Here is a 25,229-nt window from a genome sequence, read left to right on the forward strand (position 1 = left end):
TGAGTATGTGGCTGCCTGATAGTATTTATGTGGTGCCACCTAATCACTGTGTTATGCAGAGTTTCTGATAGTGTATCTTCATTTCTCATGGTGAGGGTGGGTATCGAATAGTGTGTGTGAATGTCTAGCAGTGGGTATGTGAGTGATTTCTGGTGAGTGTTGGGATATCTGAGGGTGGGAGTGGCAATGTTAGAAGGTGGGTGTATTGCCATATGATGGTGGGTATGTGGGCACTTGATATTCTGATGGTGTGTGCATGGGGTTCTACTGGTATGTACTGCTGTTTTCTGATAATGTGCATAGGTGTCCTGTTGTGTGGGTGAATGATTAAATAATTGCGTGTTTGCTTCTGTGCATGGGTTTGTGTATTAGTTTCCATCCCAGTGTTTGCCAATCACCAGGAGATAAATATAAATAATGTACATTACCATACTTTTTCACAAAGAATTGTATCTACCAAGGTTTTATAATGTTTTCATCTCTTAAGTTCTGTCTCTCACAGCGTGGTGTGGAAAGGGCCAATTTCTGCCATTTTAATTCTTGAGGTGCCAGAGGGCAGTTGGGTTTAGATTATTTTTCCACAGCCAGGTAGCACAAGGTCTGTGTGTTGTGTATTTTACTGGCCTTGCTCAAGGGTGCAAGGCATCTTTTTAATTCAGCCATCACCCCTTTCCAATCTCTAAGAGAATGAACGTTGAATTATTTAGTCACACCTTCATTGCCCTAGAGAAAGAAAGGATTTTCATAATGTGATCCCTCATCTTGTCCTAAGATGAGGGAGTTGCTTTTGTGATCTCCTACCCCAATGGTGGGCGAGGTGCATTATCACCAAGTTTGGCACATGAAAGTTTGTTACAAATGTGTGCCTTTCTGAGTGCAGTTTGAGCCTTGTGTCCCACGTCAAGTGAAAAGTGACTATATATGCATACCCCCACCTTGTACTAGGTGGAGGTATTGGGGCAACCCTTGTCCAATAGCAGGAGATGTATGCATTTCCTCTACCTTGCCTAAGGGCAAGGGTGCATTGAAAAAGAAAATCAGGCATTGGCAAAGCCAATAGATTGGGTCTTTTTTCATTTTTTTTTAAGAAGTGTGTGGCAATACTTTAGCAAATTTCTGCGTGTTGCTTTAGCTGTCAACAAAAGAGCTCCATTGAAGCATTATTCTAGGCTACAACAATTAGGCAGCTGGGAGTAGGGAGGCTTGGCTAAAGGAAATAGCAGAGATAAGATACACCCTCAAAGAAGAGTGTTATGAAAAAGAGACAGAAGATTACAGTTTGTAAGTACACTACAAAATATTGAATAGTAGGCCTGGGCAGATTAATCACATGAAATGTACATTGTTTCTGAAATTCACGTAGTATGGACTTTCTAATATTGTCACAAGACTGTATTTTGCATCTTTCTCAAATGCAGGATGCTAATTCATGCAGAAAAGGCATCATAGAGAGACATTTTATGCTTTTTACCAGTATCCTACTGGCACTGAATAAGACCTTTTAAGCAAAATGGACAATTACATCAACAAAAGTAATGTGGGATACACACAAACTATATTTCACTGTAAATGCATAATTTTGCAAAGATTTTATGGAATTTCATGAAATTTCACAAACAAATTATTTGATTTCACACAACCCCGGTCTTTCAAGAGAGAAAAAAACTGCTAATGCATGATGTTATCATGAAAACAAACATAACAAATGAATGTTTGAGGGTACTTTGTAAATCACAATTTATTTTATGACCGGTTAAGACATTGAAAGAGTAAGCACTTTTCACACAAAAAAACAGAAATGATCAATTCAAAAGCTGTTGAGTCAGCAAAGCAAAACCATCAGTGAGCACAAACTATCCCTGTTAAGTAAATGCCTCATTTTTCATGATCATCCTCCAAAGGTTTGGACTGATGGTGCTGTTTTTTTTACTCTGAGCGTGCACTGAACCCTACTAACCAGACCTCAGTACCATATAATGTATGTTTAATTGGCTACCTCCAATTTTCAGCAACTGACTCACCTATAAGTCCCTAGTATATGGTACCAATGGTACCCAGGGAATGTAAGACAGAGTGTCCACCCCCTGGGCTGCAGCATTGGTTATTCCAACCTGTGGGTGTTAAAGTACAAAACGGTTCCTAGCCTGCCACTGCTACCTGGAAGAGCAGTATTTGCCATTTAAACCAAAGACAAAGCCCCTAATTTTCTTAGCAAGATATACAAGTCTCCCCTAAGGAAGGCATATTAAGCCCTAAGGCAGGGAACTGTATATTATTAAGTGGGTCATGTGCTTTTAATAGGTCAGAACAACAATATTCTCAATTTTTTTGCTGTTTCTGTTGTTTTTGCTGTGGAAAAAGTAAGTACCCTATTGTTTAGCACAGAGTTATCGGCTGAGCTCTCAGTCCAGCTAACTTCTGAATAGAACTACTAAAGCGCATTCTTCAAGGTATCAAATTAATCGTGGCATTAAACCCGACTTGGTGCCCAAGACAAATTTAATGTCATTTTTAAGGAAAGGATACTTTTTGGAAGTTACCACCCTGCTATACAGTTTGTCCAGTGGCCTTGCACAGTTGCTGGAAACCAGGCAGCCTTCTGCCCTCCTGGGGAGTAGTGTAAACAACTCTCAGGCTCAGGAAGAATAGATGCCTGCTATAGGGTTACCTCCCCCTTGCAGGAAGCCACTGAAGGTGTTGGCCCAGAACGCAAGTTTCACAAGCACCTTTGGTGGGCAAATTGCAATCACTCTCCTGAAAGGCTGCCCCTTTGTTAGGGTAGACAAGCTGGTGGCAGGGACAGAGAGGGGAAACCAATGGCCAAACCGAATTTCCTGTGGGCATGTAGCCCACGGGTAGCCTCATCTAAAGTTTTCGGACATTTGATCGTGGGCAAAATAGTTCACTGGGGTTGCTAGATGCCACACACAGCCAGACAATTCAGTGGTTTTAGAATTGACCAGAGTAGTAGCTTCTTCTGGGACAGCCTTCCAGACAACTTGTAATGACGATAAGTTACAACAATGGTATGTAGACCTCTTAATCAACAAATCATTTTCCAGGTGACTAATTTCAGGACAGCCAGCATAAAGAACGCAACTCCCACAGCAAAAACAAATATATTGTAAATTTGTAAATGAAATAATTATAATAGATGGTGAATGGGTGTGCAGGTGGTGTGGTGGTCAACGTGGTGACAGTGCCACACAGATAAATAATATAGAAACACGTGTTAATGGAGAAATTATTTGGCCTGAGAGAAGTTCAAAATATAATTGGGAAATATACATTCAGGTTAGGTATTTTTAGATGAAAAAAAATCTTCATGAGGATGCCGAGGCATGTTGTCAAAGTTTTGATTAAATAGTGGGTCATCATCAAGATCAAAGGAAGATTTAAAGGCCACTGAAGCAAAGATCCAATGGCCCTGTAGGGCACAAGTCTGTTTTATATTTAAGTAATTGGAAACTCTACGAAAAAATATTCAATGCAGCTTTATGCAGCACAATGTCAACCGGGTGAACATAATTTAAATTCCATCAAGAACAACTCCTTGAATAAGCCATGCTCAAAAAGAGAAGATAAGCAGAGCAAATACAGGGAGCCGCTTAAGAAAGGATGGAGCAAGGGAGACAGACACTGCCACTGCCTGTGATGGGTCAAAGAATGAGACCCTAAGTTTTGCACCCAAATATATAAAGCCTTAGTGCGCTCTGTTTTGACACTTAGAATAGTTATTATCAGCCATAAGTATTACAGGCTAGAAGTCAATACAATGTTTTTGAAATACAAGCATTTTTTATTAGCCACTCATCTTCCCCATCATCTTGACACTGAATTAACTTGGGGAGGGATCTCCCCTGAGTAGTGTTAAGGTTAGAAAATCAAATTCTACCAGTGAAAATACAAATTGTATGAATTCGTCCCATCCGATTACGCTGCTAATAAAATTGCCTGCAATAAAAAAAAACAAGCTCTCAGCAAAATGGTATGTCATTTTCCTTATTGTGGTTTAAATTTCTCGCAAAAGCCTAATTTGTTTTGCTTTTTACGAACTCGACTTTACTAAATCCACCAAGATGGTATGTAGGATTATTCTCTTACTTTGCTGGAGGGTCAAGCACACATTTTATCTTCATCTTTTAAAACATTAAGCGGCTTTTGCATAACGTTCATGAAACATTCTGATTGCTATGTTTCCCAGCAAAATAAGTTTAAAATCCGTTTTCACTAATTTAAGATGTCTTATTCTTCTGGATTAATGAAATGTCCCGCCATTAGATATTGTTAGAAAATAAGTTCAACAATTGTTGTATTATGGAAAAATAACGTTTTGGTTATTAGGACATAGCAATGTTGGAAGCTCCATTGAAAACAATGGAGTAGCTCCAGGCTTATAATGGCTGATATAAGCCCGGAGCTGCATCATTCCAATGCTTCTTTGTTCACAGCTTTGGCTGTGAACAAAGGCTTCAGGGAGCCTGGGGGAATTTCAATCCCCTCGCGATCAATAAAGCCTTGGTTTTACTTTGTTAGAACATTCTGCCTTCTAGTGGCAGAATGTTCTACTAGCGTTACAACCCTTCGTAGCAGGGCCATTAAAGTTCCGCTCCCTTGTTAAAAGTCCCTCGCCTTCGGTTCAGGCCTTTTACGCTGCAGGGGGTCTTTAATAGCCGGTATAGCCCGCTACAGAGGGCTATAAGGCTATAGTATTACCAGGAATATTTGAGAAAAACACCTAATAGACCTATATAGCATGTTCGTTTTATTGGTCGGGAGCGGCCACTTATTTGAAAGCGGACTCCTGGTAATGGTGCAATTTGAAAAAAAATAGATGGAGTGTGTCACACTAATTCCCCAAAGCTAATAGATCCTTATGTAGCATTACCGCTTATTCACCTTGGATCATGTACATTTGTGTCTACAATGCCTGCACGTAATTAGGGATTGACGTCCTAAGCATTTTAATAAAAATAAATTCCAGAACTTTCAGGGTCACCATGTATTTATTCATTTATTTTAAAAATTTATAAAGCGCAGCTTATACCCGAGGGTGTCTTGGCGCTATAACTTTACTGAAGATCCCAGATTGGACATATATCTACCATAAAAAGTGTTGTCCTGATCAGTTTATTGGTCAAATAACCAGGTTTTTATCAATTTCCTAAATTGCAGTAGCGATGGTGCCAATTTTATTTCCTTTGGAAGCGTGTTCCACAGTTTGGCAGCAGCGTTGGTGAAGCTTCTGTCGCCCCATGTCACCGTCCTAGTGCGTGGCACTGCCAGAAGATGTCTCTGTTCGGAGCGTAAGGATCTTTTTGGTAAATAGTAGTAAAGTTTCTGTTTGAGAAATGCTGGTCCAAGACCCTTGAGGGCTTTATAAGTGAGACACAAGGTCTTGAATCTAATGCGATTTCTCACTGTTAACCAGTGGTAGTTCCTTATCGCTTGCCTGGTAGACTGAAACTTAGGAATGCCAGCTAGTAGCCTTGCGGCAGCATTTTGTATAAGCTGCAGTTTGGCCACCACCCGTGCCTGGGCATTTACAAACAATCCATTACAGTAATCAAGTGTTGAGAGTACCAAGGAACTCACCACTGTTTTCCCAGTACTCTCCGGAAGATAGGACAGGATTTTTCTAATGATCTTAAGCTTGTGGAAGGCAGACGACGCAACCTGGTTGGCATGGTTGGAAAAATTAAGGTTGTCGTCGAATATGATTCCTAAATTCCTGACCTTTTGCACAGGTTCTGGGGGGGCTCCGAGAGGGGTCGGCCACCAAAGAGTGGACCATTGCGGCGATAGTTTTCCAAAGATCATTACCTCGGTTTTCTCCGAGTTGAGGCGCAAGCAGTTCTCAGACATCCAGTCCTTGATGGCAAGCATGCCTTCTTGGAACCTGGCGGAAACCTCCTCACCATCATTCTTAATTGCGATCACCAGTTGGGTGTCGTCAGCGTATGAGGTAAGGCTCATCCGGTAGTTCTTAATCACCCTTGCTAAGTCCGACACATAGATGTTGAAAAGTGTCGGACTTAGGGATGAGCCTTGCGGGACGCCACATGGGAGGGCGAGCTCAGTGGATTGAAATGCGCCCAGAGTCACTGCCTGCGTTCTGTTGGAAAGAAATGAAGCCAAAAGCTCCTTGGCCTTTGCGCAAATGCCCATGTCCTCGACACGGTCAATCAGGACAGCATGATTGACCGTGTCGAAGGCCCCCGAGAGATCCAGCAGGACCAATATAGCTGTTCCTCCTAGGTCCCTAATGGTTCTAATATCATCGGCAGCCTTAATGAGGGCAGTCTCTGTTCCATGAAGTTTCCGGAACCCAAACTGCGACTCATCCAGGAGGTTATTTTGTTCAATGTATTCAGCTAATTGGATATTCATTGCTTTTTCCACTATTTTAGCCAGGTAAGGCAAGCTGGCAATGGGTCTGTAGTTTTTGAGAGTTGTTTTATCTAGACCAGTTTTTTTCAGTAGAGGTTTCAGCAGCGTGTTTTTTAACTTATCTGGGAAAATCCCAGATTGGAACATGGCGTTGCAAATGGGAGTAATGACTTTGCTCACCACTTCAATTACTGGGATGAAGATTTTAGGGGGGCAGGGATCTAGGGATGAGCCTGTTTTTACCTGTCTCATGAGATCTTCTATTTCCTGATTCGTCATATCCCTGAATCTGGTAAACGAACAATGCGGGCTATTTTTGGGTAATTTAGGATGTATACTAGTGCTAGGTGTAGTGACCGAAAATTCTGCATATATATCGTTTACTTTTGAGAAGAAGAAACCTGCTAGATTATTGCAGAATTCCTGAGAGTGGGGAGGATTCAGATCTGCCGCTTTCCCTGCCAGAGTCTTAACTACTTCAAACAGTTGTCGACTCGAATTTTTTGACTTATTAATTTGTTGCTCAAAGTAGTTCTTTTTTTCCTCCTGAATCATTTTTTTGTAGATGGTGAGTTCGTCTTTATACTTGGCTTTGCTTATGTTGTCATATGTCTTGCGCCAGGTTCTTTCCTGGTTCCTGCAGATCTGTTTTTGCTTTCTAAGGGTCTCTGAGTACCACGGTGCTGAAGGCACCTTTCTGTTTTTTGATGTGGTTTTTAGTGGAGCATGCATGTCCACCGCATTGCCTACCCAGTTAAGATACTGCCCCACTGCTTCAGTGGGGTCAGACTGAATATTCGGGCAAGTCTTGGATAAGGACATCTTAAAAGTTTCATAATCGATGTCCTTCCATACTCTGAATTTATTTTGAAAAGGGGCCTGTTTAGCAGGTTTAATTCGTTTAGACGGTAGGTGACAGAGAATAGCATGGTGATCTGTCCATGTGAGAGGCAGAATTTTAGATACCTCCAACTCACTGATGTTGGAAAAGATAGCATCCAAAGTATGCCCAGCGTCATGTGTTGGAGCTTTTATGTGCTGGTTTAAGCCCAGTGTGTTACATTCTGCTAGTAGCGTTTGTGTATCCGCCTCATCTGTCTTGTCCAAATGGAAATTTATGTCTCCTAATGCCATAAAGGAATCCTCAATGGCTAGGGGTTCCAACCAGGAAGTGAAGGTGGAGAGAAATTCTGAGCGAGGTCCTGGTGGCCTGTAGATAAGCACTCCCTTAAGATTGTGTGAAGCATTCAGATTAATGACAAAGTGCAGCGCCTCACATGCCGGCGATGGCACCGGAGAAATTCTAACTGGGAAGATATCCCGAGTAATAATAGCCAGGCCTCCTCCTCTTTTTCCCCCCTGTCTGTCCCGCCTATACACCTTAAAGCCGTCCGGTACCGCTACCTGAAGGTCGGGCTCGGATGTGTCATCCATCCAAGTTTCGGTTAAAAAAAGGATGTCTATCGCGTGGTCCACAATTAGATCAGCGATATCCTGCCTATGCTTAGCCAAGGAGCGAGCATTGATGAGGGAGATGGATGTAGTAGTATGCTTGGCGGAGCCATTAGTCAGATATTTAGCTTTGTCATTATTTAGGGGAATAATGGATTTGCAGCCCCTACACTCGATTTTAGCTTGATCTGAAAGATTCTCTAGATTGTGCTGACTACAAGTCGTCAGTTGTCCGGGATTCAACTTACGTATTTCATCACCGGAGTAAGTAGTCCTTTCAGTGCCCAAAAACACAGGGGGTATGGCGCTGGGCGCGTGTCCGGCGCCGACGGGCGCAGACGGGCGATGTTGTTATTTTTATACATACTTTGGGCGGGGCGGTAGGAGGGTGGGAGGGGCGTCGAGCTCTCTGGCGAGCCTGCCCAATCTAAGATGGCTGCCAAAGTTGTGTTGAAATGTTCCCTGCGCCTCAGTGGATCGACGCTGTGGAAAGGGGGTGCCCAGCGAAGTGATCTCGCAGTAGGGGTGTCAGGGAAGTTTTAAAAGCGCTCCAATTAAAATATCATACAATTTTTAAAACTATTAGCAATCAATCGTTTTTAAGGTAGAAAGGTGCAAGAGAGCACAATAGACCTCCGGCTTCCGCCTCAGAGGGAAACAGCAAGTGTTATCTCGCAGAACCGAATTACGCCCTGTTAAATACCCAGGGAGGGCGGGAGGGGCGTCGAGCTCTCCGGCGAGCCTGCCCAATCTAAGATGGCTGCCAAAGTTGTGTTGAAATGTTCCCTGCGCCTCAGTGGATCGACGCTGTGGAAAGGGGGTGCCCAGCGAAGTGATCTCGCTGTAGGGGTGTCAGGGAAGTTTTAAAAGCGCTCCAATTAAAATATCATACAATTTTTAAAACTATTAGCAATCAATCGTTTTTAAGGTAGAAAGGTGCAAGAGAGCACAATAGACCTCCGGCTTCCGCCTCAGAGGGAAACAGCAAGTGTTATCTCGCGGAACCGAATTACGCCCTGTTAAATACCCAGGGAGGGCGGGAGGGGCGTCGAGCTCTCCGGCGAGCCTGCCCAATCTAAGATGGCTGCCAAAGTTGTGTTGAAATGTTCCCTGCGCCTCAGTGGATCGACGCTGTGGAAAGGGGGTGCCCAGCGAAGTGATCTCGCTGTAGGGGTGTCAGGGAAGTTTTAAAAGCGCTCCAATTAAAATATCATACAATTTTTAAAACTATTAGCAATCAATCGTTTTTAAGGTAGAAAGGTGCAAGAGAGCACAATAGACCTCCGGCTTCCGCCTCAGAGGGAAACAGCAAGTGTTATCCCAACGGTGGCACCCCAACGGTTATCCCTAGTGCAATATCACTTGGGTAGGTGCGTTTAGTTGGTGGCATACTGAAGCAAGGCATGACAGAATGAACACTAGTAAGACTTCACATTACAGGGTAGAAATTTAAAAATGCATTGATATGTTTTGGAGGTATTACTTGTAATTAAAAGTGCCATTACAGCCAAATCGGGTACAAACCAGTGACTTTTGCCTGTAAAGCGATTGTATTCTAAAAAATAGCAATTAACAAAAACAAAATCTAACTAATAACATATAAATAATTGTGGAAATGTATTTAAGAGTTACATGAGGACATGAAATTGTATTGCTAGCTAGCTATTAAAAAGCAAAATAAAATTAGATTAAATTACAATAATACTATTCAAATACATTAATCACATTAAAACCTAATACAGCATATAGAAGTAAAATTCAAAATGATGGTGACATTGTATAACATTAAAAGTAACTTTTCAACAACAATCACAATTTTTTTGTGTTTTTTTAAAAATAGGATCATCTGAATAGTAAAATCAGTTCATCAATGAGCAGCAAGGACTGGGACAGCAGTGGATCCTCGCGTCCCAGCAGCATTTGGCAGGGTATTTTATTTTAATTCCTTCTCATTCTTGGACAAGGTGGGGATATGACGTTCAAAGGTCCACTCCAGCTCCTGCATACGGGCAACAAAGGTGGTGGTGTTCAATAAACTACCCCATCCCTGGGCAATATGAGGAATCCAAGCTTCCAATGTTCCTCTCCTTCCTTACCATTGGCAAGGGTGTGGGTGCGGAATCAGTACAGACCCTCTTTTAAACAAATCTTCCTGATGTTTGTCAACATAGGGCCGTTTTTTAAAAATTTAAGCAGACAGCTGTCCTAATGCTCAGTGTACAGTTAAAAACAAAGTGCCCTGACATGTGAGAGGTACAGCTCTTCCTTGTGGTGGAGCATTTGGAGTGTGATTGAGAAGTGTGGCAGCTGCCCGATCCTTCGTGTCTTGTTTTTAGTGCTGGCTCCAGACAGCTATAGTATTCTGGAGGACCTTCTGTCAGCAGTTCTTCAAAAACATACATAAGAAGTACCGGATGTACAGGATGAGTGAGAAAGAGAATCAGCCCCTTCAGCCATTGGCTTTATTGAATACATGGATGATAATATCCATCAAGGCAATGGCAATTTGTGGATGGTAACATTGTGCCATTTGTGTTCCCGTTAAAGTTTGATAATGGGGTATGGTTCCTTCGTTAGATTATGGACAGTGAGGATTATGTTGTATTCTGTGGCATGGATCTTAGATCCAACCATGTAATAAACTCACAAATTTGTCAGGCGTGTTTCTAAAATCTCTAGCTCAACCCTGGGTAGTTGTGACTTCATCAACAAGGCTTAAGCAAAGGAACTTGTGTATTTGTATAGCATTTGGAAGCACCAAACGACAAAATAGGAGACACACAACACAAATAAAATAGGACATCAATTTATAAAAATAGATTATATTTTTAGGTATGTTTAAACACCATGGTGAGCAAAGTCTACAAAAGACTTCAGTAGATATAGATATTAAAGCAAAACATAATTCTCAACTATTTAGCATGAAACACAACCAAACATTGGTAACTGTACAGTTTAGAAACTGTTGAAAAGTTTGAAATTGTTCTGTTTGGACAACTTTGGCCCGAGTGGGATGACCAAATCAGATAGCACGAAGGTCAGGAAGGGCCACTAAGGAGAATCAGGACAATTTCCTGGTCACCAAAGCAGTCTCAAGTTCAATTCCCTTTAGTCTAGGGCCCATGAGTGACTTTTCCATGAGACAGGAGCCACAGCCACAGCCCAAGGTTTGGCAGGTACAGCCCAACAGTTGGTGTAGCCTCTCTTGCTAGGTCCAGGTATCAGAGGGGCAATCCTTCTTTGGACCTTTCTCCAGTTCCATAGTGATTGAAGGTTCAGGGTGCCAGATGTGTAATATTTATGCCCAGAAAGTGCTCTTGGCAATGATGAGGTCACTAGCCAATGGGCTACTAGGATTGCTCCCACTTTGTGACAGGTGCAACGTGATCACAGAAAAGGCCAGAGAATCATCGTGAAAAGCATGCAGTGTTTGTCCAGGTAATTATGAGTCTCACAAGCCAGTCTCTTTTCCTGGGCCTGCAACACGTAATGGCTTAAAGCTGGTGCAGGGATACCATCCAGAAGTATAAACTTCAACCCCTTGCAGTTTCAAGCCATTTGAAATGGAAGGTCCTAATGTTTTACTACTTTATTGAGTAATTTTTAAAAGTATTCTATATTTTAAATTGGGCCCAGAGAGCCCCCCACAGCACAAAAAAGAATTTTATAGCACAAATAAATAATATACAATGCAGTGCAACAAATGAAACGCTGTCTCCTAAATTAAGTACAACAGAGGAGTATAATGTTCGATAAAATAAATATTTTTGAAAGTCACAAACCACCAAGAACATATTGATTTTAAAAACACATTTATTTTAGAGAAGAAATTAGAGTGGGGCTACAGCAAGAATCTTCTCAGATAAGAGCTAAGCAGATGAAGAATACTGGGAACTTTTTTGAGAAATATTTATTAGGAGAAAACACAAGCTGGCAGTTCCCCATTTTTGATATATTTGAATAGTATTTCAGTTTCCAAATGGCAAGACAAATCTGAATATATGTACATGTACCCATAGACTGCCTAGAAAAGGGATAGGATTGGGTCACCGGAGAAAGTGTTGCGGCCTTGATTATTCCTGATTGAACATTATACTCGAAGAGTGCAAGGGACGGTTCTTCGGGTACCTTGAATAATTGAAAACTTGCTCCCGTATCACTACACCGACATTTGAGGCAGATTTTCTACTTTGATGGAATGACCAAAGGATAAACCCTGTGAATTTTCAAATGTAGATTTCCGGGAGCATTCAAAATGTTTTGATGGACATGGACATTTTGCAAGCAGATGTATGACAATGTGCGTTTGGATATTTTATGTGTTATTTCTCCACAATGATATTTTTGCCCTTCTGTGGAAGCCTTTCCCAATGCGACAAAAAGTTGAGTTCATCAGTCTTTACATAAAACGGTCTAACACTTGTATGGCACCATGGCACGTTCAGTCTGAGCAGACTTTCTATTTGTCTTCGGAATATTCTGCAACAGTTAGCGATAGGTTAGCCCCATGTCCCAAAAATATTCTTTATAAATCATCTGTTGGTTAGTGGGAAAAAAAGATGGAGTTCAATCATTGCTGAGGGCTTAGTAACATACTAACATGAAAGAAGGCACGTGCAATTGGAGAGTGGATGGCCTCCAATTGCCTAAAACTAAACTCCGATAAGACGGAGGTGGTTATTTTCCGACAGCTCTCACCCAGTTGGTCTACCACTTGGTGGCCGCCTACCTATGGCTCCCCCCCTAAACCGGTCCCTACTGTCAGAAATCTTGGAGTGACTTTTGACGAGAACCTGAACTTTATGGCCCATGCAAACAAAACAGCAGCCACCGCCCATCATAAACTTAGGCTGATTAAGAAAATCATGCCATTCCTGACAGTTGCTTTACAAAAGGGGGTGGTGATGAACAGAGTGTCTGAATTGAGCAGACCACTCTTACCCAGTCCAAAGATCAGGGCTTGGTCCATCACCGTTATTTATCTCACTGCCCCATCCCAGCTCAGAATCTGGCTATATGCAAATCAGTCTGTCCCTGGCCCAGTGCATCATGGGAACAGGGCAGACTAAACTACCAAGCCAATTCTTTACCAGAAAGGAGACAAGCTACCGCATACAGCCAGGTTCTGAAACTGGGATGGTGCAGTGAGCTAAAAAACGGTGTTGGATCTAGCCCTGATCTCTTGACGGGGTGAGAGTATTCTGTTTAATTCAGAGACTCTGTCCCTCACCACCCCTTGTTGTAAATATTCCTGACAGTTGCAGCATGCAAGACACTGGTACGTTCTATGGTGCTATCCTCCCTTGACTACTGTAACGGCTTATTTATAAATGCCCAAGCCAGAGTGACCAATAAACTGCAAACAATCCAGAATGCTGCAGCCCGTCTCCTTTCCGGAACCCCGAAGTTTATGCCAATTTCGCAGACCATAAATGACCTCCACTGGCTCAAAATCCGGAATAGGATTAAGTTCAAAACGCTTTGCATAGTATACAAAGCACTGCACAACCAAGGCCCGCATTTCCTGAAAGCCCATACAACCACACTTGCCCACTAGATCGCTTCGATCTAACAATCTCAACCTTCTGCTGGTACCACGCACCAAAACAGTCACTTGGGGTGATAGACGCTTCTTGGTGGCCGCTCCCAGACTGTGGAACTCGCTGCCAGTAGCCATCAGAGAGAGCCCGTCCCTGATGCAATTTCGCAGAAAAATAAAGACCTGGCTATTTGGTCAAAAATAAGCGACCGATTCGGCCTCCTGGAGACTCCATGCACAGTTCCTAGCGCCGAGACGCCTAAGGGCATTTGTTCGCGCTGTATAAATAGTAAAAATAAATAAATAAAAGAAACAAGAAATCTGTTTTCATTCCATTTGGGTGTATGGATGTCATTTGCTCATCTTTCAGGAATTCTTCTAGTGAGCTCCCTACTTTGCTAATTGAATGCTTCAATACAATGCTGGGCTCCGTGGTGCTGGAAAAATGTATAGTGTGTGGGTGCTGCCATTAGTATAGCGCTGAAGTCATAGCGATTGTCAAAGATCCAAGCGTCATACAAAAAAAACGAGTGTAGCAAATGTGTCAACCCCTTCAACAGGAGAGTGGTTAGAGTTGGGTATGCAGCTGGTGGTGCGTTTCGGAACACTGGAGTGCTAGAGAACTGCCATTCACAGACAGCATACTTCCGTTTAAAAGGCCACTCGTTTTGCACACACATGCAGTTATATTGGTAAAAATATATAGCACTGAAACAAATATGTGTGGAGATCAGGTATTAGTGAATACTTATCATTTGCGCTTGACCAAGTAGTGTATTAATTTCTTTTGATCCTAATAAAATCTTTGTTTCTATCACACATCAGAATTACAAAAGAGTGCTTTAATGGTGCTTTCCTAATCACTGATATAGTTTGAAATATGTGTATAGTTAGTTTCCCGATATTTAAATGTTGTTGTGTTAGAAATCAACTGACATGCTACAGCCCTTCCTTTCCTTTCCTGTAACCAACCCAGAACTGTCACCTAGATCTCTTTATAGAATCCTTTTAGTTTGCAGTCAGAGAAATAAAAGTAGGCTCCAGTTTCCGAATAAGAAGCAATTTGGCAGAAAATATAGCCTATATGACCCTTTTCTTTGAAAGTGAAGCAGGATACAGACAAAATTTAAAGGCATCTTTACTGCTCATTCACATTCTGAACTCCAGCATGATTATTTTTGGGGGTGCTGCAGCAACCCCAGCTCCCCTGCTTCCAGTCCGATGGCTGTACTAGTGTGGTGAGGTACATTTCAAGACTTTCAATTTGCTCTAAATGGTTTGGGGAAGTATTTTATCAAAGAGTTGACAGTTAAGTCAGCAGTGCTTTTTCAAATATATGGTGCTTTGTGCATGTGGATTCTGCAGGTCAGTATAAGTATGTAGTACTGATTGAAATCAAAAACAGTTGAGACAGACACATTTATTTCCCTTGTGTATAAACAAATCCCCCCATTGACCCTGAATGAGTGAACCCTTTGGTACATAAAGCCCTGTATTGCTTGAATATGTGAATGTCCGTATAGTGTAATCTGTTTTGAAAGTCTTGGGCATTTTACTGCTAGCGAAATATTTTTTTGAGTATACAAAAATGTGATGGATAGAATGCTTACATTAATCCCAGCCACTGTTAGTTATGCAGAACGCATCTCAGACCATTATTTTAAACACCATGCCACATCAGTTTGAATCTAGCCTGATACATCCAATGATATCAGTAGTCTGGGAAGCTGGGCGACTTAATACAGCCTTATTAACATGTCATCATCTGAATGTGAACCTGTATATAATCACCATATGTATGGAAGTGTGCCTCACACTGTTCTAAGAACACTTGTGGAATTATAAATGTTGTACTGCAGCAGGGATAAGTACGTTTCCTGAGTCACACTGAAACACACCCATGGTAAGATTGTAATTGCTGAACCAATTTGCATTCGCAGGTTTTTTTATTCTGAAAACAGTACCAGATACTCCTTTCTGGAGTCTCAGACAGCGTATAGAGTGATCCACTATACTGTAGTTCGCCGAGATGTCAAGGTGATTCAGGACAACTATTTTGTTGGTGGTTGTGTCGGTGGCCTGTATCGATTCTAATACCTGACAGGGTGAATTTTATATCCCTTCTGGGTCCCAATTCTGACTCGAGGTTAATTATGGAGAAATTGAAGACTTATGTGTGTTCTTGTAGCAGTCACATTGTCTTTCCTTGATTTAAATAGGATATGAGAAATTGGAGAAATTATAATAATTAGCGAGTCATTCATCATCCTCAAGTGTGTTTTTCCGAAAGTTTGTAATTATAGGGAGTTTTCATGGTCCAGTGACAAGCCCTTCTTTAAAGCATATGTTTGTTATATTTTTTAATTTTCAAGAAAAGTGTTTTTAGGAATACCTTTACAATCACAATGGTGGTGGGGAACTGCTTTAAAAGCAGGTTAGATGGTTTGGCCTTGAGCACCGAGAGCTTATTAAAGTATTTGGTGGACAATTGCAGAATTATCAATGCTACGGATGTTGGGTTAAATTATTCTTTTGAGGTTGATATTAATCATATTGTATAATTCAGTTAGCGTTAATGGAAAGAGCTACATGCCCCATAAAAGACACTGTAGAATGTTGGCAGAGAAAAAATTCGAAAGTGAGCTTAGAGAGTTCTGCTGCTTTGCAGCAAGTCAATGATGACAGGCTGAAAGCAAGACATGAAACCACTTGTAGAAGAATAAACATTGAAAAATCCATATCATGGAATGGAATCTTGCAATGCACATTAGATGGAAAAGTCTAGCAACAAAAAACTTGATTTAGGCACCAGACAGGTTCAAGGCAATAGCACATGATGTGTGGAATGTAGAGCAGACAACTAGATCATGGTCTAAGATCGCAAGATGAATGAAAAAGGTGTGTTTTCTTTGAACGTGAAAAATATATGTTTGAGTCACAAAGGGAGAAAAAGCTGTTCCAGACAGTTGAGCTTTGTGCATGGAGGATTCGCATACATATTACCTTGTGCATGTCTGGATGTACAAACAGAAAATTCATGGAGGCCAATCTCAGGCCCTGAAAGGTTAGTAGGGGAGGCAATCTTTGGCACAGTATCATGGGGAAGGCAAAGAGGTTTGGGTATAATATAAAGACTTGAATTGTGACCTCTACTTGACAGAAAGCCAATAAATCACGTTGAAGTGCTGTGTAATATGGACATGCCTTTTTTATCTTACATATAAATAACAGCATAGCTTTAGTTTCTTAGCAATTTAGTCATAGAATTATGTTGAGACCTTTAAACAGACTTTTACAATTGTTCCAAAATGTACTTCTGCAAAGTATTTACACATCCATAAATGCACAGTGACATTTGCACATGCCTAAATAATTAGGCCTGTGAGTACTCTGGAAAAGCTTCCACTGTTATCATCCCAGAAATACCCTTGGAGTTCTTTTTTTTTACAGAGTATTTTTATTAACATTTTCTTAAGAGAAACACATTGCATGGTAATACATGGAAATTGGCATTGTTTTGTGTGTTCCCGATCTGTGGAACCACAAGTCTCTGGGTTGCTAGTTATCTAATACATACTACAGTTGCTGCCATAAGTGATATCAACCAACTTTGCATGTCCTTTCGCGTGAAGATACATCCCCTTCCCTGTGTTTGCCAGTGTGTTAACTACTGGGTATAGTACTTGATTACTAACTGGTGAGTCTAACTGGGGTATTGTTCATTAATTCGAGAATATATGAGTCAGACAGGGTTTCGAGGCTTCTGGGTATCCTCCTAGTGCTTAAGTGTAATGTCAACGGGTTGGGAACTGCCCGGCTGCTCCGAACGATCTGGTGGAGCTAGTATGTAAATTGATTGTTTTGTTGAGCCTCGTTACGCACTTGTAGGTATGTGAGAACTGCTGTCCCTTGGAATTCTTTGTTAGTCCAAATAGTCAGAAATGTGCTCCAAAGGTAGTTAGTTGTTCACTGTTATTGTCTTCAGTGACCAACATCAGGCAAATTTTGCCTTTGGGAAATCTTTTCATTTTTTTAAATTAAAAACATATGTGTGTAATGTGCAATATAATTTTGCAAAGTGCGCTGTTAATATCAATTTACTGGTTTCTTTAGATTATATTTTCCACAATTTCCCTGAGCAATGTTTACTTCTAGCCTTCATGACCCCGGCATCAACAGTGCACACAGAACAAAGACTGAAGTATGAGTTTTCTATTTTCAACCATATTTCTCATTGTCTCTAAACAACTGCAGGTGGAGTACCCTTATGCATTTAGTGGAAAGTAAATAATTCCTGTGAAGACATCATTACAATTACTGAAGACCACGGCCCTGACTATGAGTGAGTCAGTGTTATCCATTGCCTGCGCAACGGTCAGGATGGCAAATTATGTGGTATTTACTGACTCCAGGTGCTTTCAATACCCCACTACTCATTAAATTTCGGCAGGTGGCAGGGAAACCGGTCAGAATTTAACAGGGGTACAACATAATGGTATTTACTGTACCATGCGGATTTTGGTGCAGTAAGCCCCACAATCTAAATGTATTCATCAAAACCCAAAATAGGTACTATAAATCACATCCGATATGTTAAAATTCCCAGGGAGTCTGATTTTTGGGGAGCAATAAATGGCACTAACTCCTGAACACATTTAAGATCAGGACATCTTAGGTTGTTTTACCACTTGGCAGATTGGCTACAGAACTGCTCAGGTGGCAGTGGCCTAGCCTCTGCCAGCTTACCAAATTGAAACTTTCCCACATCCAAGACAGGGAATTTTGGGTAAAAGTGCTTCCAGGCGAAAAAGTGCAAGGGCCTTTGGTGGAAACATAACGTAGGAGGAGCCATCTTGTCATGGTGGATTGCTCAGCATTCTTTTTGTTTTCAGAAACAAAGCCCTAAAGTGAGGATTTGTTGCTGAAAAACACAAAATAAATTTCGCGGATGTGCAGAAAGCTTTATTGATGTGCATTGAGATCATATTATATTTTATCCTGCCTAAGTACACCAAACCTTGCATGGTGACCATGGGCAGGGAAATTAGTATAGAGCGGTCAGCCCTCAAAATGGCAGGCCTTCCAATTTAAAAATCCACTGTACCTGTGGCATATGTCCCGACTGCAGCTCGTTTTAGACAGATAACCAAGTTTCCAGTGTCAAAAACAAAATGAATCCTCTCACCACTAAACGGGACAAGGCAACTATGTGGATGGGGTACCCTCTACTTTTGTTCAGTAGCCACCAACCTCTTCATGACTCCTCCAAGCACTAACTTCATCAGCAGCAGATCCACATGAGAAGACCCGGTGTTCTCTGCATTCGCCCTTTGAGTACTTGCAGAATGTTGCTGAAACCTCTAAAGTGTTTCTTCTCTTCCCTCTAGCATTCTTTTAAGTCTTGCAATGGTACCTGGTAAGATTCCTTTGTCTGCCTCCTCCAACAAAGTTCACTTACTATGCATATTTATTGTTCAATTATATAGTAACTCTTACTTGATTGTTGTCCAGTATTTCAAACAGCTGCTCATCAGTCTTTAGCAGAGGGGTTCTTGTTCGGTGGTGCTCTTCATAAGCAAATTCCATGTTATTCCATGTTAGACTTATTTCTACGAGGATCTGAAGATAAGCATGAGACCATTATAAATCAATATTTCAATGTGATCTAAACTTTTAATGAAAATTAAAATAGGCAACGACACATCAAGATCTTATAAAAATGTAACTGGAAGAAAACATAATCATAATAAACCAAAATCATAGTTTCTTTACTTTGATGCTACACCAACGTTTATCACCTAGAAATACGTCTTTATTTTTGCTACAGTGGACTCTAAATCACCTTTAAGATTGGGCAGAACCAGGACAATTTGAGGGGACACATATAGGGGTTTGACTTTTTTTTATTTTAAGTGTAGACTTCGGAAGCTGTCAATTATTGGATTGTGCATATGTATCAAGTTTCACACTCTAATGCTTATGCACTTGTGCTGTTTTCTGCCCTAATTGATGGATGGCACCGAGAACTTGTGAGCAGAGTCCATACATTGCTTAGCTCTTTCTTGTGAGTACTCTGAAACCTTGCTGTGCTGGTAAATGGTATCCATTTTGAAGGTGAGTGCATGAATACGGAGTTTCACTTTAATACTAAGGTAACTCATTGAGCATTTTGAGTAAGTGCCCTACATTCCTTGCTTAGCCTTTCCACAGACTACTCACATTCACAACAGTTGTGAAAATTCAGATTTCAAAATGAAACCCAACTTGTTTGGAACTTCTAAACTTTTCCATTGTTTTGTGAGAAATAACCAAAGCTCCACACGTGGTGAAGATGAAACCCCTTGTGATAAGACATTTTATCTGAATGTAAGCCTGTGCATATGCAATGTATATAGTCTCAGTCTAGCTAAAACACTATTTTACGTTGAAAGGTTTACAATGAGGAATGCAGAATCTGAAAGCGGTCAATCAACAAACTTTTAGATGGTAAGGACCTACGTCATACCAGTAAGAAAGGTATAGGTAATGACACACACTGCAAAGGCATAAGATTTATAATTTGTTGTCGTTACTAAATTGTGGTTGTTGAAAGATGAAGGCATTTATAAAGAAACTTTAAACATGAGAAGCAATATGAGTTAAAATATATTGAGTGGGAACGTTATGGGGAACAGGTGGTACTGAGAGAGGAGTGAGGGGCGGAAGCAATGTCCATTAAACACAGGCTATATACATATGTGCCACTGTCTATGCAACAGTACTCTCCTGTTCTGTAACTCTTATACTGTGTGCTTCTCTGCTGCACTGGCACCACCTCTCATACATTGTCAGTACTAGGTGCTTAAACATGGACGTCAATTAAGGGTCATAGTTGCGATCCCAAGCTTGCACCTTGCTACCCCTGTCACCCCCTTTCTGACCCCTGGCCTCAGAGGTGGCAAAATTAGTGCCAAAAACACAAAGGGGTGTCTCACATTATCAGAGTCAGGCTCTAACCTGATTTTCTGCTGATTTGTAGTACGTTAATAGTGTATAATAGTTTATTATTCACTATTAGTGCAATAAAACGTGGAGCAGCAAGATCTGGACCTTCACTGGCATCTTAGATTAGAAAAATAAATGTTTTTTCCCTTAATGTATGAAAAGGGATCTTCCTATGGGTGCCTCTGCAGCGCCGCCTGACAACATCTCCTTTGTTGTTCAAAGATATTTTATTGAATATTATCAGGAAACAAAAGACAATACAAGAAAGAGCACTGCATAAGGGTACAGAGAATTATACATCCAAGAATAGCAAAGCAAATAACAATATAAAATGTAATATAAGAGAACATGTAGTCAAGAAAGTACCCATACATTCTCAAATGAGTAAAAATGTAGTAAAAGAAAAAAAGGAAACTGAAAAAAGGGGAAACAAATTTGAACAACAGTTCAACTGTAACAATATAAAGCTACTACAGTGAATCAATCAATGCAAAGTTGACACTGTTATATACAGGACTTATTAAAAATATTCAACAATGTAAAGCTATATATTTATCTATATAGGATAGGCTCCCAAAATAAATGATAATTCGGAGTACTATGAATAACACTCAACAAGGTTAATCATGCTCCTTTTCTGATAAATATTATCCAGGACCACCCTGCATGTACAGATAACAATGAAACATTTTCCAATTAATAGTAATTGATGTTAAGCTGCAGAAATTAAAAAATCAAACAGTTTACTACAGTTAACCGATATTGTTTTTGTGAGTAAGGATGATTTACAGATCACCATGACAAATGTCAATTTATCTGTGAAATACTTTTGTATTGATGCTCCAAACCTCATCCCAATTCTTTTTACCACAACTGAATTCATAATGCATATGGTGCAAAGAGCCTATATTCATATTACAATTTAAACAGTTAGCAGATTCTAAAAGTATGGCATTACATAATCTTAAAGGTGACTGTAGACAATTAATAGGATAAATGAATTTGCTTGATAAAGAGACCATCCAGAGACACTGTTCGTCTTGAGGTACTGGCAAATTTATTCAGCGTTCCAAAATAACAAGAACAGGTTTATATTGTCTCCTTTTGAATTAAGTTCTTCAATAAAAGAAGATAAATTGAGTGTCAACACTGCCATTTTACTATATGTTGTTTGAACTATTGCATGTGCTGCGGACTGTGTTTTTGTTTTCCTTTTGAATTGATCAATTTTGTATAAAGTAAAGACACTGCATCTGATGAAGAGCCAACTGTGTGAATAGCAATTTCTAAATCAGAAGTATCCTGTATAGGAAAATAGATTGGAAGTGAATCAAGTATTGAATTACATAAAATCTCATATTTAGAAATATCTGAGGCCAGCAAAGATATTTTTGGTCGTAATTCATTAAAAGTTAAAAAATAATTTATATGATTAATATCTTCAAAAATAAAAAATACCAGCTTAAAATCAAGATTGCCAACATTTTGTATCTTTAGCTAACTCTATGAAATGATTATACCATAACGATAAACTATGTGTGTGAAATCACAGGTTGGGAAATCATATCCAAATCATGTAATATCAATTTAATAGATTTTAATATTGCAGATCTCTTTAACAAGTCAGTTGAATTGGCCAAAGTAGTAGGAGCAGGTAGAGGAATTGGCAAAACCTAACTTTTTTCCACAAGAAGTCATGAAGGTGAATGAGAAGAGTATGGAAATTGAAACCAAAAGTAACTTTTATGATAATTTAGGAAATCTGGTAAACCAAGGCCCCCATGGATCTTAGTAATTTTTAATTTATTATAACTTATACGAGGAGGCCAAATAAACCTAAAAATATGTTCATCTACATTTTTATAAAAATTAAGAGGAAGTTGAATAAGTACCATAGAAAGAAGATACAACATTTTGGGGAAATAACCATTTTATTAGAATCAGTCTTCCCCCAACAAGATAAATGTAAGGCAGACCATTTATGATTTTTTTATATGGTTAACAATATAATCACAATTCAATGCAATAAAATGTTTAATAGTGTGAGAAAACACAATACCAAGACAATTAAGTTTATCCTTTTGCCATACTTTGTTAGGAAGCATATCCGGGACACAACAGACATTCAAAGGAAAGCATTCTGTCTTATTAATGAGAGTTAAGAGAGGTGCAATTGAAAATTCAGGATTTCCAATATACAAAAGTACATCATCTGTATAAGGATGTTTTATTAGGAACATTATTATGATGATGCTTTCAATGTCCTCTGAGTTACTAATGGCAATTATCAAAGGTTTACTGGCAAGAAGAAAAAGCACAGGCAATAGAGGAAAACTTTGTCTGGTACCTCTGAAAAGGAAATTGCGGAAGGACCAGAGTAAAGAGTCGAAATCAATAAACAAGTTACCAAAATTAAAAGCAGATAAGGTATGGAAAATATATTGCCAATGAACATCATCAAATGCCTTTTCCGCATCTAATGCTGATATACCAGATGGCTTCATTAATGAGGGACCATTTTCAAAAGGATGGAAGAGGAGCCTTACATTATGAACTGAATGTCCAGTGCTCATGACAGACCCATTCCGTCATGAGCACTCGATCCCTCTGCTGAAAGCAGCCCCCAGGTCAGCAGAAGGCCCACTAGGTACTGACTGTTTTTTCGCAATATGCCTAGTTGTGCATTTTGGCACTAGCTCAGCCATTCCTGTCGCAGGCACTAGGCCTACCCACACTAGTGAGGTACCATTTTATATGCAGATTTTGAGGAAATGCTGGGTGGGAGGAAGTTTGTGGCTCCCTTCAGATTCCAGAACTTTCCATCACAGAAGCTGGTAGGAGCCACACTGGTCACCCCATACTGGATTCCCCTGGATGCCTAGTTTGCAAAAATGTATAAGTTTGCTAGGTTTCCATAGCTGCCGGCAGACTTAGGGTCCAACATCATAGCTAGGCACATTGCAAAAAAAGAGTCAGTTTTAACTGGAAAAATCTGATGTGTCCATGTGGGGCTTTGGGCTTTTTCCTTTTGCGGGTTCTAGGCCTACTCACACAAGTGAGGTACCATTTTTATCGGGAGACTTTGGGAATTTTGTGGCTGTCCACACATTCCAGAACTTTCCATCACAGAAATGTTTTATTTTACAAAGTTTGAGGTTTTCAAGGGATTCTGGGTAACAGACCCTGGTGAGAGCCACACGTCACCCCATCCTGGATCCCCCTTGGTGTGTAGTGTTAAAAAATATACAGGTTTGCTATGTTTTTCAGGTGCTGGCTTAGCTCGGGTCCAAAATACACAGCTAGATACATTGCGAAAAAGGGTCAGTTTTCACTAGAAAAATGTGATGGGTCCACGTTGCTCCCTGCATATTGCAGAGCATTCCATCGCAGAAATGTGAGGACTTTTTTTTTTTTTACAAAGTTTGAGATTTGCAAGGGATTCTGGGTAACAAAACCTATTGAGAGCCACACGGGTCACCCCATCCTGGATTTCCCTGGATGTCTAATTTTTAAATATTGATAGGTTTTCTAGATTTCCCTTGCTGCCAGCTGAGCTACGATCCATTATCCACATTGTAAAAAAAAGGGCCAGCTTTCACTGGAAAAAAGTTTGATCTGCCCACGCTGTGTATTGGGCTATTTCCTGTCGCAGGCACTAGGCCTACCCACACAAGTGAGGTACAATTTTTGTTAAGAGACTTAGGGTAACACAGAATAGTGGAACAAGTGTAAATACCAAATATTTTCTTTCCATTTCTGCCTTCCAAATGTAAGAATATGTGTAAAAGAAAAGTCATTTTGAAAAATTTCCTCTAATTCACATGTGTGTATGGGTACCCACAATTTCAGATATGTGCAAATAACCATTGCTTCTAAACACTATACTTTTTTCCCATTTAGGACTTGTATAGTTTTCCTTGATACCTATGTTTCACTCTTTACATTTTACCAAATGAATTGCTATATACCTGGTACACAATGAAAAACCATTGCACAATGCCGCTCTGTGTTTTGCTCTGTGTACCTTGGGTTCTTGGTGAACCTACAAATCGTATATATCCCCACAACTAGAGGGTCAGCAGACGTAACAGTATATTGCTTTTAAGAATCTGCCATATTTATATAAAATTATAGGTGAAAATGTTGGCATAAATGGCTGTTTTTTCCATCGCAATTTCAATATTTCTTTATTTCAATTGTTAGTTTCTATTGAAAAACTTTCCCCATGACCCCATGCTGAATTCAGAATATTATCTACTTTTCAGAAATGTATAGTTCTCTGGATTCCATTATTGCTTTCAAACTGATTTCTACCACTAACTGAAAGGAGGTTGAAAGCACAAAAATAGGCTATGTCCCAGTAAAATGCCAAAATTGTGTAGAAAATGTTGGTTTCAGAGAAAAGTGTGCCTGTTCCTGAAAGCTGGGAATAAGGTGACCCTTTGTCGATAAGCTTTTCAGGGAAAATGCCAATCGCTTTCTTCTGCAGCACTTTTTTCCAATGTGTCCTAAAAAAATTAATAAATTAGCTGTATTTCACAGTCCCCTCCAGGGGAATCCCCAAATCCAGGGCACAGTTTGAATCCTCAAGAAAAGTACGCAGAGCTGGTGGTATACCTTATGTGGACTCAAAGTTAAAGGGGCCTAAGCCCGAGCTACACCAAATAGCCAAAAAAAGGCTTAGCACGTGAGGGGGTGCAGAGAAAGGCCGTGAAGCAATGGGGTTAAGGAAATAGGCCTATAGTTTGAGACATTGGAATGATCCTTGTTAGCTATTATTAAGGGCTCTGTAAAGGTCCCAGATGTCAAACTATCAAAAAGAGTAAACAAATTGAGTAAATGAGGTAAAAGTTGAAGAGAAAAT

The 25,229-nt window shown here is 40.2% G+C and overlaps 1 protein-coding gene across 1 annotated transcript in view; it reads right to left on the bottom strand.

Moving 5' to 3' along the window:
• DNAH11 (dynein axonemal heavy chain 11) overlaps positions 1-25,229 on the bottom strand; it is a 3,435,931-nt gene that overhangs the window by 2,280,192 nt on the left and 1,130,510 nt on the right. The window contains exon 26 of the mRNA XM_086939827.1: positions 18,878-19,000. Within this exon, the coding sequence (XP_086795953.1) occupies positions 18,878-19,000 (123 nt within the window). The remainder of the gene's footprint in view (positions 1-18,877; positions 19,001-25,229) is intronic.

Source organism: Lissotriton vulgaris, chromosome 10 (genome assembly GCF_964263255.1).
Source record: "Lissotriton vulgaris chromosome 10, aLisVul1.2, whole genome shotgun sequence".
NCBI classification, from domain to species: domain Eukaryota; kingdom Metazoa; phylum Chordata; class Amphibia; order Caudata; family Salamandridae; genus Lissotriton; species Lissotriton vulgaris.